Below are 15150 nucleotides of genomic sequence, written 5' to 3' on the forward strand. Positions count from 1 at the left end.
TTGTATTCCTAATTATTAACATTTCCAAGACCAAATAAGGAAACTTGGGGGATTTTTTTTGCTTGTTTTATTTTAAGTAGGCATCCTATTTTCAGTCAGTTCCCTGAGGAAGATTTCATAGCCACTCCACAATATTCAAAATTAGGAAGCCCCTCTAACCTTAAAATGGGAGGATGTGTCACAAAAATGGTTTTCTCAAACTCCTGGGCAACAAAACAAATTGCATCACACGCTCTGCACAACATTAAAGTTAGCAGGCATCTTGAGGCAAGATGGGACACAAAGAACATACTACAGAATGTATAAAACCAAACTCAAACAGCATGAAAAAAGTAATGTTTATTTTTAATGTTTACAAAAGCATGAACACCTTATGCAAAAGCAGCACCCTGAACCATACATTTCCCTCAATCCTCCTGGGATATTGGCAGAAAGCAAGTATTTTCTCTGCTCTTTAGTGCTCAGCATATTCTGCTGAGATAAATGGGAACCAACCCACTCATTTCCATGGAGCTCCCTCTGCTTACATTAGCAAAGGGGCCAGCACATCAGACTGCAGTGCAATGAGATGTCATATGGGTGTCTTGCTTTAGGTATCAAATTAGATACATCTGTGTTTCTAACCAAGATAAATACGCTATCCAGATAGTTAATTAGCTCCCCATTCGCTTCAATTTTAACTGAAATAGATCTCATTTTAAATACAACTCTCAGCCCACACTAGCTTCATGCAAGGTTTAACTTTATGCACCATGAACAGTTTTATTCAAGTTTTTAACAGATAGCTAGTGCTTGTAAGCTATTTTAGGTCTGAGATCTTGCATCACAAAAACTATTTGTCCTTTTTTACCTCCCTTCCCAGGACATGTAGTTCAAGTGTTTACTCTGAAGAAATGTGCCCTTAGGTTAACCTGAAAAAAATGTGCAGCATTTTCATTTTGCCTTCACCTTTTTCTCCTGATCTGGAGCTGGAAGTAAAAGATGGTCCTGTAATCAAATAGGCCATGCTTTAGAACTTACAGAGAAACATTTGTTTAATGGTTGGACTCAGTCATCTCAATGGTCTTCTCCAACCTAAATGGCTTTATGACTCTATGATTTATGTTTAGAAGTTTTCTGTTAAACAGAGAATATGATTGCAATGATTTCAAAGACTCACCTGGAGCAAGTTACTCATACTAAAATGATCCCTATGATAATACAGCATAATTCCCCAGCTACCCTGAGTTGAGATCCCTCCCCTCAGAATCTACAACCGATGCCTCAAAATATTTATTACACTGGTAGAAATGGCTCTGTCTTGTCTGCCATTCTATGTCTAAAATGACTGACAAATACTATTTATGTTTGCAAGATTGATATTGGATCTATGGAACGAAAAACTGCTTCATTTAACTGCTGGAGCTGCAGGAATCATTCTATTTGCTCCTGCCAAATTCACATTCAAGAAATATAATTTACTTCACATATTGAAAGAATCTGCTAAGAACCCATACATATACACACACACATACACTATGTATGTGTACACATATATACACACATGTATAGATAATTTGTATTTAATTTTACACTGAAAAAGTGCTAAAGTAATCCAACAACTGTCACTGCTAGAGATGAGGCTAAATGAAATGGTATTACTTATATGGCATCAAATATTGAGAGACTCTGGTTCAAGAGCTTCAGAACTCTTAGCAAAAAAATTATCATTCATTGGCAAAAACAGAAAAGTTTTGAATGGTTTGAATTTAATTTTTCAATAAATTGAAAGGATTTAAAAGAACAAAACCCCAATAACCCTGTAAAGAATAACTGTACTGCAAAAGATTGTAAAATTTAAATTTCAGTACTGTGTATAGAAAATACACATATTTATACATACTTTCATGGCAAAATTTTAAGGTTCCTTAGACTCAAAGATGACTCTAATGAATATGTCAGTATTTCACATGTGCATTATTGCCTCATATTTTGAAAAACAAAAAGCTGTACAAGTTCAGCCTTGTATTCTGTGAGTCTGGCTGCATAGTCAGAAACAAAAATATTGCACTCGAGACCATGCCTACAAAAATGCACATTTAATAAGGCCATTATATTCAAGATTGTAATGGGACTTGAATTACATGAACAACCAAATATATCATAAATAGACCTAGGAAAGTCATACTGCAAAAGATGTACTCAAAACAGCAGCGTTCCAGTAATTTAATAACTGGGTTTTGGTTTCTGGTTTTTTTCCATGAAATGGCAATCTCTCAAACTGGTTTTATGCACAGGGCCAGATAACATGATGTGTTGCATTCTCACAATGAGTTTTTTTTTAGAATTTAACAATTACCCCAGACTTTGACAGTAGACTTCTACTCAAGTTCTGTTCTTGAGTTCAAGTTGCAATCAACTTTAATTCACTTCCATGCATAATGAGGGGGGAAAAAAATTGACTTTCAGTTATTTAAATATTTACCATCATGCAAGACATAATTTTTAGCTCAGAAAGTGTAGCAAAGACACAATTGAACCTGTACTGGAATACTCCCTGGTATGCTGTTTCAGAGCTAGATCACATTAAGAGTATCAGTTTAGCTGATCTGGCTTATAGAATGAATTACAGCAAACAACCAATTTAACACAATTCAAGAAATGATACAGATTTAACAGTTAGCTGCCCACTCCCATAGCAAATAGAAGCTACCCTTAAATCAAAGTGGGGTACGTGACCTTGAAATTACACCAAGATAACTGTATTCACACCAGTCACTACCTTGGAGTAGCAGGTGAGCTGTAAATCTGCCTTGTAGTTATTTACTCCCTTAGCCACTCCAAAGTTACTGACTCAGCCAGAATTTTGGCTTGGTTGAGGGTAGTGGCATTTGTCCAAGAAGGAAGGGTAGATCACCATCCCTCTTCCCCATGCCACACTATGCAGTTATGCAAATGCAAAAAGCATCATTACAAAGGCTGGAAGAATCAGAAGACACAGCAGATAAGAAACTTAATGCTCACATGCATTTGAGTTCAGCAGAGACAGTTTTTCACAATTCTATATTCTGCCAAAAAATCCACAGTGGTGGTGGTTAGGGATGAACCACCTTCCAGCTGAACCAACTCCAGCATTAGGAATTATTTTTTAATACAACAGACTCTATTCAAAACTCTTTATCCTAGGACCTGTTTTCTGGGTTTAGATAATTTTTTTTAAATAGAGACAAGACATACCTGAGACACAGAATATGTGACCTGCTTGCATGACAGAAATGCAAAAAATCTATTAAACATGTCACTCACTTTACACTCACAGTTCTGTGTACTCTTTTTGAGCCAACAGTGCCACTTGTCAGATATGTTTGTTGCAACCTCTGGATATGTTTTTGACCAGAGCTGAAGGGGAGAATGCATTTGTACACTAACAACCTAGCTCATTCAGTGATGGCCAAGGAACACAGTAATTAAGGATATAGTTTCTAATTCCACCCATCTTCTACTCATTGCATGCTAAGCAGCTCAAAATGTACCTCTTAGAATCACATTATTCAGAAGGAGTATAAATCTTTCTCTATTTTCTTCACAAAAGGAATGGTAAAAAGCCCTTTATGTAACATGTAAATGAAAATCCATCTAAAAGTTTCTACTTATTTTAGCAGTTTTAACTTATAATGGTGGCCTGTCTATCAGCAGTACTTTGTCTGCAAGTGTCTAACAAATAGAGTTTTGACAGGTGTCAAGCAATAGCAACATTTTATGTTTGCTGTATTTAGTACTTTTTAAATCGAATTCTCTCTCCCAATAAAGTGATAGTTGGTCTTGTAGTTAGCATGACTATCCATGCACACAACATTTCTAAATGGAATTACATGCTGCTTTTTCTCCACCATAGCATTATCTTACCATTTTGAGTATCAGACAGAGCCACAGATTTAACACAGGTCATGGACAAGAAGCAGCAGGCCTATTTTTACTGCTTGCTTCAATCAATATATTCATTCATATTTATACATTCTTAAAATGTATTCTTGACTTGGCTCTACTAAAAGTACCACTCCAAAATCTCAGTTTACATTAAAATGATGATTTGATCAAAAGATACCACCAAAAAATCCCTTTTACTCCCACAGGGAAACACATGTTCTCCTGAATTAGTATTAATGGATATTTAGATTAGAAGACTCCATATTTCAGAAACCAGTTATTTAATGCTCAATATTCTTTTCAGCAGATGAAGAGGTAGGTATATTTCCACACAAGAAAAAATAATAAAACAAAAACCAAACTGTAACAGATACTCAATTAAATCAAGTAATGTCTGAAAAGTCAAACACTGTTCTGACATATTTTGTCTGAAGGTACTCTCCAAGGAGGACAAGAAAAGTTACACATCCTGATTAGATAATACATCATAATTTGAAATTTAATAATTTTCTGGAAAGAAAGCACAAGTATTCAAATGCTACTTCCCTCCCCTTCCCCCACCCCCCCAGAAATGTGGGTGCCAACTCAACTGCCTGTATCAATGGTAGTATTAACTTTTGGACTGCTAAACATGGAATCAACTGCAATTCTTCCTTACATTCACCAACACCAGCAGTCTACAAGTTTACACAGAGACCATATGCATGATAATTACATAATTACAATAGAAATTCAACTTTAGTGTTGTTCTTAAAACAATCTTCATAAATAATGAAAATATCTGTGTTCTAGCTCTTCAGTAACCTAAGGTTAATTGGTACAGATAGTGTTTTTTTCTTCCTTTTATAAACCAAACTGGAGGTTCCTCACTGCCAACAATGGTTAAGGCCTGGATCAAGTTACTCTCCTTTTGCTTTTCCCTTTTTCTGCTTTTTTCCATTTTCCACCACCGCATTACTTTCTGGTTTGCTTACTCCATTTGCAACAGCACCATTTGCTATTTTGCCATTCTTTACAGGTTCCTTGGGCAGCTTATAAGTCCGATAGTAGAAGTTACCAAACAGGAAAATGAAGGTGACAGCATAGAAAATGACACCCCAGTGCATCCATTTAGGGAAAGGACAATCAATATAAATAGACAAGGCTGTGTGGCCAATAGTCACATGGAACTGCACCTGAAAGACAGAAAATATAGAATCAAAAATATCTGGATATATTCTGTAGGTCTGAGTGCATCAAAGTTGATACCAATTCTCTAAGCAATGAAAACTGCTGAATTGCAAGGTGGTAGGGAGCTGTATTTGGCTTCATGCAGGTACATCTATGCTTGACCAGGAACATCAAATTTATTGTAGTATCTGGCATTAGTTTTCAGAAACAGGAAAATGAGAAGATAAGTGATCTGGATTTTCTCTACATTTTGAACATGTTTGTGTAATTCAGTTGAAACAGCCACCAAGGAAGCATTAGCCTTTAACTCACACAACTCTTATCTATGCCGCATTTTTTTATTTTCCCAAAGTTGAATAAATGTTCCTTCTCCAGGAAGTATTCTAATTGAGGAGTGTCAGGCAGAAAAGAACTTTTGGAAGGAGCAGCATGTGAGCCAAAGCTTTGCCAATGCAAATCCACACAGAGGCAACACCTTTTATCCCAAAAAGAGGAAGTCCACTTACCAATTGCAATATGGTCAAATATCGTTTCCACCACAGGTACTTCTGAAATTTAGGGCCACAGGCTGCTAATCCATAATACATGTACATAATGACATGAATAAATGCATTCATTTGAGCTCCGAAAAAAGCTGTCCAGGAACAGAAGGGAAGACTGTCATGTCATTTTGGAAAAAGAGGATCCTTTTCTAGTATTATTTGTATCATTACTTTTAATACTAAAAATTACAAAGCACAGGACATGTCAGGATTTCATCTCCAAAATATTAAATAGTGTAATACAGACCTGGCTGTCAACTTGTGCTGACACAAACAGATGTTAATGCAAGTAGTATGTCACATCTTCCATGTGACTACTTATGCCAAAGCTTTCTGTAAGATTTTTGTTGAACAGACATAAATGACATCTATTCCACACTAGCTGTTTTAGTGTAACTGCAAGTATTTTGTAAAGAAATATTAAAAGCTTTATTTGACAATGTAAAGTACAAGGTATCAGGCTCTGAATTTAAATCTTTTAAACTGTGTTTAAAGGCAAAAGGTTCACTTCTCATCAAGAAGTCAAGAAACTCACATGGAAGTCTGGTTAAACAGGCCAAAAGAAGCCCATACAAAGCAAAACTTGACTGGTGTTTATAAGAACTTCAAGGCATTGCCAGGTGAGTTTGTCTAAATTAATCATCTTTAGTTTCTTTATTTATGATTTAGAATATCCAGCAGTCTTAAATGTGTCAGTGCACAGTACAGCCTCTTCCAGAATGATCCACGTTTGCATTAAGATCTCTTTGCTTTGTCAAGATTAGCAGCCATTTAACAGAAACACATTTTATCTTGTTAAGGTACTCCTACACTGACAGAGAGGCTCAAAAATACTCTAATGTATAAGATTAGGGCAATACAGACAACAGCTGCTGACATCAAACAGCTCAGATGCCCATGTGGTCTAGACCCACAATATTATTGTTATAACAGGGTCCAGTTTATAATAGACCTGTCTATGTAAGCAGTGTGCTATCAACTAGAAAACAGAAGAACACAGATCTATCCACATTTATGCAGTGGTGCTACATAAATGCAGAAAAGCAACTGCTGCTTTTCCTTTGCAGGCTCTGGGAACTAAGAGGCAGTGCTAGAACATCAAAACTTGAAATAAATTTGGAAATAGTTGCAACAGTTGCATTAAAAACTGCTCATATTTAGCATGAACGTTCTGAAAAGGCAACAAGGGAGAGAGCCTTTTGAGATATCCAGGGAGTTTCTAAGCAAGACTACAAGTAACCATCCAGTCTCCAATAATCTCATTTTTTAGTGCAGCTGCAAATAAAGCTCATGAAATATTTCAACATCAGGTTGAGTACCTGCTACCTGCATGTTATGTAAGAGAAACTAAGAGGTAGTCACTACTAAATTTACATATTTATTCTTTGCAATGCAAGTGGTCCCTCAGTTCAAAATATCTATAGTAAATGTGAGGATAAATCCCCATGCATTTAGCATTAATGTGGTTCAAAAATACCGAAAACAAAACACCAAATCCAAAATATGATATTTTGTGTTTACTATATGGTATTTTCAGTGTTGCAAGCCTCCAAAGCACACATCAAACAAAACAGGGCATTTTTCCTGTACCCTCAGCTCTGATGAGCTTTCAATTTGAGAGAGAAAAGGCTAAACAACAGGAACAAGAATATAATGTAAGCAAAGAAGGGTGTGGCAACTGCAGTAAGCAATAATAAAATTATTTGATAGGGGTTTTAGGAAGGAAGAAAGGGGAATAAAAAGGCTGATAATGAATTTAGACTTGTGTCATTATGAATAAATTTTAAAAGTGAATTGACAGATTTATTGGCTCACCTCCAAGCCAAGGTTTCAGAATTTTATACCTGCCTCTTCATAAAAATAAAAGCAAACCTCAAACTCATATACAATGCCAAAATAACATCTCCATTCACTTCATTAAATTTGCACACAGAACATGGCCCACAATTAGATTTTGCAGCTCTCTGTATTTGCGAAAATAATAGTTAGGCAAGATGCATACATCTTTCTGTTTCACACAGATACAGATACTTTTGAAGGCAGAACTTCAGGCTTGCAACTGATGCCCATGAGAAAAAGGAAAGAAGTTTTGCAATTCATTAGATTATTGCCCTGCTATCTTTTCCTCCCCCATGTTTCCCACAGAGGGAGACTGTATGCATTAATAAACAGTTTTGTATATTATAAAGTCGAGTCTATAAAACTTTTTTCTATTCCCCCCAAACAGTAATAATTCTCCTTTCTGCCCAGTCAAAAGCATATAAGAGGAAGAGAACTCACCTTGTCCACCTGCAACCCACTTAATACCAATCCACCACAAGGTGAACATGGTGAAATGGTGATAGACATGAAGGAAACTAATTTGGTTAAATTTCTTTCTCAGGATGAAGAATACTGTATCCAAATATTCAATTCCTTTGGAGACATAATACCACCATAAAGCAGCAGCTATCTGCAATGAAAAACAGAGAATATGTAAGTTTCAGTGATTCCAAGCCAAATGGAATGAAGTTCTCACCATCTATGCTGTAAGAGAAGGACACCTCTTTCTTCCCTAAATCCTAGTTAAATGTTGAGGTGGAGTCAAACATTTGACAATATGAGAAAAAAAAATACTCCTTTCATCTATTCTGGACATGGAAGAAGATTATGGAAGATTATTCTGAGCCTACTGCTCACAAATCACATCTGTAAAAAAGAGCTGATACAGTTAAAAGCTTTGCCATCTCTGCACAGTTTACCAGTTAAACATGGGAAGTTTGTGTCCTCATTCTCTCCTAAGCTTTGCAGAAGAAGTCTCCCACAGGGCTTCCCCTTCTAATGAGGCAACACTTTGATGTGGTCAGAACAATGAGGCAGAAACATTATGATAAAATGAAGTTGCTAAGGTGAAACCTTCAGTACCACAGGCATATGGGTGGAAAGATAGCAAAAAAAGTTAGATGCACTGCAGATTTCACATTCCTTATAGCCATACTCCCTCAGCTTCTCCTGGCCTGCTCAGTAACTCCCTCTGTAAAGCACCATCCCCCCAGTGGCTCTCTGCTATTCAGGGAGTAGAAAAAGGGAGACCACAGGAACAAAAAAACCTGAACATCTGCCCAACAGGGAAGTGCTACACACCCAAAATTCTTTTTCTAATCCACCCATCACAGTGCATCTCGCCCAGGATGCAACATAAACAGGGCTTCCTGCTGAAATTAGGATATTGTCAAAGCAAGTAAAGCCCAGAAGCTCTGTGTAGCAATATGCTAATGCTATGATATGGGAATATGGTGGTGGTAGGGACTCCCTCCCAGATCCCAAAACATAGCAACAAATCTAGTTTTGGCATTGCAAGTCATCTAGCTTGTTATGCAAGGGTGGGACCAGCTGGTGACTCACACAGAGAGTGAAAAAAAAAAAAAGACTTGGAATTGGTACCACTAGCAAGGAGAGCAGGCAATGTCACAACACACCTATTTGTAAGAAGTTGCCCTTGTCTTTCAGGACTCAGTTGATGGTAAACCAGACTTTCTTAACTTAATATGGTGTGAAATAACCCCACCACCCCCTCAGTCCCCAGGGAAGACAGAAGAAAAAAAAAGAGTTAACAGAGAGTAGCTTCCCTTCCCAACTACAGGCATAGTCATAGGTGAGATAAAGGGGAATCATTAAGAGCTGTAGAGAGCAATGCTATAGCCCTGCATGGTGTTTTCCTCCACCTCTCTAAACCAAGTAGAAAAGAACATCTCTTCACAGACTGAGTTTGTCATAGCCATAATTGGTCTGGTGAACAGTTTAGGAGAAATTACAGCAGAAGCAAAAATGCAGCATGGGAGGAGTGCTGCATATCTGCATTGCAGGCTCTGCAGTTTCCCAGAGAGACTGCACATCTTACTGATGCCAAACTGCAGCTTTCTATGCACCATTAATGAACACCCTTCTCACTCTCTGGATGTGATTTAGCCTACTTCAGGTTTTAGGAAGAGGAGGCAGATTTTTTTCACTGTTATACAAAGAACTGGAGTGAGGTCTAATGACAGAAAAGTGACTCCCACAGATCTTGGAGTTCCCAGACACACAGGCAAGCTGCAAGAATCATATAAATATATAGATATATATTGCTCAATATCCAGTACTGCCTCTGGGACAGATAGTCAGGTATTTAATAACACCCACATCAAGGTTTGCCTCACACCCAATGGGTTAGCATAACAGTCCAGCATCTTTTACAGGTCTTTGCTAAAGTTGCATTTCTTAAATAAATTAAGATAAGCATCTTTTCATTTCATAAGTTAACAATAAACATTTTGGACTGTATATCCATAAAATGACAATCCAGCACTGCAATACTTCAGCTCTTTGGAGGCCCTTGCTTCAAAGAAACTTTTAGAGAACCAGTAGGTCAGTTACAAGCAAACTGCCATAAAATCTTTATGAAGTAAGTGGACATTTTTGTTAATGAAATAGGGAAACAATAAGTCAAATAGCCACTAAGCAAATAATCAATTTACTGTGACACAGAGTAAAATATAAAAATCCTACAAAAAGTACTTCTGTCATATACCCAAAGTGCCACAAGTTCAGTGTATGTTCTTGGACAAGTCACATAACATATCTCACTGCTCTTCTTTTGAATTCTACCTAGCAGAGAAAGCAATTATAATCCATGGGTAAAAATAATCTGAATTTTTGATCAAAATGCTCCCCTTCACTTAAGAAAAACAACAGGATTCTTTGAAGGATTATACCTAATGATTTTGTGTTCCTGTGGATTTTTTTGCCTGTCACCTTCTTTGCTCTCTTACTAGCATCAAATTTTCTACCATTTACTCTCAAACCTGATAGGTTTTGTGTACTGATGATCTATTTCAGTACTTCCAGTGACTTCTACAGATGTTTTCATTATTAGCTTATAGAAAAAATAATGAAACAGATGTCAAGTCATTTGCTTGAGGCCATACACAAATTCAGTGAAAAAGGACAGAAACAGAGGAGAACAATAAGTTATATGTAAGCTATGTCAGGAGCAGGTGGCTACTATTAAATTCCTTTTGCAAAGCATCAGAAATCATGACCTAACATCTAGCCTTTGCACACTGCATGCAAGAAGGATTTAGTTGAAAAGAAAAGGAAACATGCATTAAAAAGGCACATTCTTGTAATGAACAATAATAGTCACAGCTATATATTTTCTGGTAATTTTCATATGCATCAATCTAAGTCTGTTAAAACACCAGATGGCACAGAAAGATTACATTACAGCCTAGGATTAAAGGGGTCAACAAGAGGTCCAATCCCATGTCCTCTGCCTGCTGCAGGGTTTTTGACAGGAGGGTTGTTTTATTACAGGACTCTGTTTCTGCACAATTATTCCACATTTCGGGTTGGAGACATTTATCCCTTAATGGGTATGAAGGGACAGGTCCTTCTTGGAAGGTGAAAAATTAAAATAGCTTTTATGGTGAACTCTTTTGCCTTTTTCAGTTATAGAATTTTGTTTACAAAACTTGTGAAGTCAAGTTCACTGAAATTTAAAGTATATTATGTCTTTTTCATAAAAGGAAACCACTCAAGCTCTAGACATAAATACAAACAATGCTGATTTACAATTACAATACAGAAAACAACCACTTCTCAGTCCCATGATTACAGGAAACTTAAAATAAGAACTAATTCACACAGCCCCATATTCCCAGTTCTGCTAATAAAATAGATGAATTGTGACTTGGGACACAAGGACACCCAAATGTAAGCAGAGGGGAGAAGTGACTACTCACAGACACCAGCACACATACATTAAGTTAGTGTTAAAAAATCATCACTTCAAATACTGAAGCTCCCAAAGGAGTACTACAAAGCATGGATTTAACATCTCAGCCCTTTGCATTTATTATTTTGACTCTTAAGCTAAAACCAAAAACGTTTTAGCAAGATATATCTGTAGATCCTTCTAAATATTTTCTTAGAGATTTGTTTCCCTTTTTCTTTCTTGTCTACTATGAACATTTTAATTTTTTTCATAACAAAACCACTCAACTTCTTGCTAGCAGTCAGTAAGGTGGCTACCTACATCCCTCAGGTAAGTCCTTCACAAAGGAGTTTATATCTGCAAATGTTTCTGCAGCTGTGGAATTTAATTTTCATCCCTGCTTGTCCCACTGCTGTCCCTGCTGTTTCTTGTAGAGCAGCCAGGGAAGCCTGGATGAGATTAACATTTGTAGGTAGGTTCCAAACAGTAAGCAAGGGGACCAGCTTATTCACATTTTGTCTAAACTACCCACACAATTAACTATCAGTGGAAGCCAGAAGATTGATAAAGTTGAAGAAAATATACAGACAAATACATGGAAACATATCCTCTAAAAACTGGCAAAACCAAAGAGGCTGTGTCTGACTTAAGAGGTCTCTGAGCTGCTGCTTGCAGTGTTGCTACTGTACAAGGGAAGTGCCACCACATGCCCTTACACTGCTCCCTTACAATCACTGGCTTACTGCCTTGATACATGATGTGGTTTGGAGAGGCAAAGATATTCTCTGGTACCCAGGATAGCCAAATTTATTTATTTTGGGGGTGAACTGTTTTTTGGGAGCTCTCTGCATTCTCTTGAAGGGCAAAGATAATTTCTTGACCCCTTACTTTGATCAAGAGCTTCACAAAAAGGAGGCCACTCAATGTGATGGCAATATCACAGTGGGACATTCCCAAAAAGCCAGAAGCAGGGGCCCTACAAAGGCTCCTATGTTGCCATTTAGACTACTATATGCAATTAGTTTCACATTTATCAATATTTGTTCCAAATTTCAAAGTCCCAAATTAAAGTCATATATGAAGCTTTGCTTTTCAGACCATATTCCATAATGCCTTCTGGGCTCAGTGCTGTTTCCATGTGAGTTTGTCCCAGTCTTCTTTATCTCAGCAATACAGGATTTATTTACTCATTCCCTGGCAAATATGCTCATTGCATTTGCAATTGATTCTACTGTTGCAGTGCAGCATTTCTCTGCACAGCAAACCTGGTGCCAATAAAAGCTAGACTTTTAGTATCTAGAACTATTAAAAGGGTGTGAGAAATGTGCTAAAATGCTTATCAATTCTATACTCAAAACTGCAAAAACATTGTAAAACTGCTTTTGCAGGCTTATATTATGAAAAACTATGGTGAAAGAAATCTTGAGGAGGTTTGGATTGTTTTTTTCTTTTTGGTCTGACAGTGTCAAAAACCAACATACCTTCTATATCCAGAGCATGATTCACTGTAAAGCAGCATAGAAATGTATTCCAGAATCCTCAGTTAGACAAAGCACACTTGTGGAAAGTATAATTTTCTACTTATTTACCTAAACTGAGAATTCATTCAGAAAAACTACCAGAAAATTATCAAGATAAGAGTCTTGACTGATAGCATACTATAGAGTTGCTGCAGCAACTTGAGAGGACTCTATTTCCCTCAACACCCTCAGTTGCCAACTGAACATGCTACAACTTACAACTTAAGGGATAAGTTTTTATGCAAATCCACAAATCTGGGATTTAAATTTAAATCTGGGAAATACATTTTTTTAAATTTAAAAAATAATAAAAAGTCAGGATGTCAAAAGAGTATATATTACTAGAGCAACTTTGCCTTTCTGGACATATTATGTAGTATAAATACGTTTTGCAGGTCATTTTTTCTTTATTTCATTGTATAATAATGCTGTGCATGTCATAACAAACAAAATGAATGATAATTCTTTTGAGCAGGTCTGACCTCTCCACAAACAAGTGCAGCTATAAGTGAGACTATGAAACAGAGTACTGCTTGCATTTAGATAATATAAAAATTCTTTCAATGTACACCACACCAGTCCTCAATGTCATTCAGCTAAGTACAAGGGCATTCTATTTTGCTTATCTATTAAAACCCTCAAACCTGTCAAGCACTTGCTATACTTTGCTAGATTTTCTCAACAAAATTTTTAACAGAATCATTCTAGTGACTGATATAGAGAGAGGACTGTGTTGGCAAAGGTGAAAGATTGGGAGTTACAGTAAGGCCAATAAAAATCTACATACAGAGCTGTTCTGCAATTATAAACATGGTGCAAGGCTCAAACCTTTCGTTCTCACTACCCTGTCACATGCACAAGCTTTTGATTAACACTACCATGAACAGCCACCTCAAAGACAGACATTTTTCAAACTACTATAAACATAGTGCATACTTTCACTGCATTTTCAGGAACATGTCCTAATCTGTACATGAAACTTGCAAGAACAGCTGAGAGATTCTCAAGTGTCAGCTCTGCTGGAAGATAAGGTTTAGTACATGAGCTAATTAACAGCATTACGAAAATGAACAGGGATCTGCACTTTGCTTTTAATTTGGATGTTTTCCAAAACCCAGATATTTGAAAAGATTATACAACTAAGATTATACAATGAAATGTACTGATAATACATTTGCCAAATGCCAGCAAAACCTCATAAAGCCAAACATGGGTAAAGGAGACAAAGAGCTGCCTCACCACTATGGGTGAAGTGCAACCACAGGATGACAAATCTCACTTGTTTGATCTAACTAGAACACATCACCTTTACTGTGGTTACCCTGATATCCCAAACTTCAGCAAATCTAGGAACCAAGGCATGTACACAAAGTTTAGCCTGGATTGTACAAGTGTGGATGAAACCAAGGATGGTATCTTTAAGACTCCCCTTACTTGTAGCAGTCAGATGAAGGTTAGCACAAATATGCTGATGCACTTTGTTAAACCTGCTACATATGATGCAGTCAAACCTGAAGTGAGGTTGTAACGGGATGCAGGCATTGCTGACAGCAGCTGTGGAAACACTGTTTTCAGAAAAGGCTTAAACCATCACCTAGTGCCACATATCACTCACATTTATATACAAATACAAAAAGGAAATACTCACCCTAACTTCATAAACATTATCTGAATAATCCACAGTCTGGCAGACATAGCTGTACCCTCGAGCTCTTGATGACAAGAACAACTGAAAATATTAAAGCCACACATGAGAGGAAATATAACACAGAAAGTACATTTATAACAATTATCAGCAGATTTCTTGCTACATCAAACTTACCTGAATGAAAATACTTAAAATATTCTTATTAGTCCTGAGAATATTATCGAAGAAAGCTGTAGTTAGTACTAACAAGCCATTGTTACAGACTATTTTTTAAAATTATAAATTAAAAAGAAAGCACTCATTTTCCCCTGCCCAGATAATTAGATCCTTGTACAACAAATTCCAATATAACCTTAAGCTATTTAGACACGAATATTCTTTCTTCTGGCTCTAGCTTCAGAAACAGAAAACACCTAATTGCTGTCACTACAATTGACAGAAATGTTATTTCCAGTATGGATTCAAGAGTACACTGTACAAGAGAGACAGAGATTAGATAATTTGAATGTACAGTTTTTAACACAATATAACAATCAAAACCTAGAACACCACCCCTACCCCTGCTCCAACTTTGAACAGCCAAAACTGAATACCCACTAAACACAGTGAGGGAAAAAGGATGGAGAAAAG

General features: G+C 36.8%; 1 protein-coding gene across 1 annotated transcript in view; it reads right to left on the reverse strand.

The window, feature by feature from the left end:
* Window positions 1-4170: 4170 nt before the first annotated feature.
* ELOVL4 (ELOVL fatty acid elongase 4) overlaps window positions 4171-15150 on the reverse strand; it is a 32526-nt gene continuing 21546 nt past the window's right edge. The window contains exons 3-6 of the mRNA XM_079330130.1: window positions 14521-14601; window positions 7899-8070; window positions 5583-5710; window positions 4171-5081 (exon numbers count right to left, since the gene is read on the reverse strand). Of these exons, the coding sequence (XP_079186256.1) occupies window positions 4806-5081; window positions 5583-5710; window positions 7899-8070; window positions 14521-14601 (657 nt within the window). The 3' untranslated portion in view covers window positions 4171-4805. The remainder of the gene's footprint in view (window positions 5082-5582; window positions 5711-7898; window positions 8071-14520; window positions 14602-15150) is intronic.

Source organism: Erithacus rubecula (genome assembly GCF_903797595.1).
Source record: "Erithacus rubecula genome assembly, chromosome: 2".
In the NCBI taxonomy this organism is placed as follows: Eukaryota; Metazoa; Chordata; class Aves; order Passeriformes; family Muscicapidae; genus Erithacus; species Erithacus rubecula.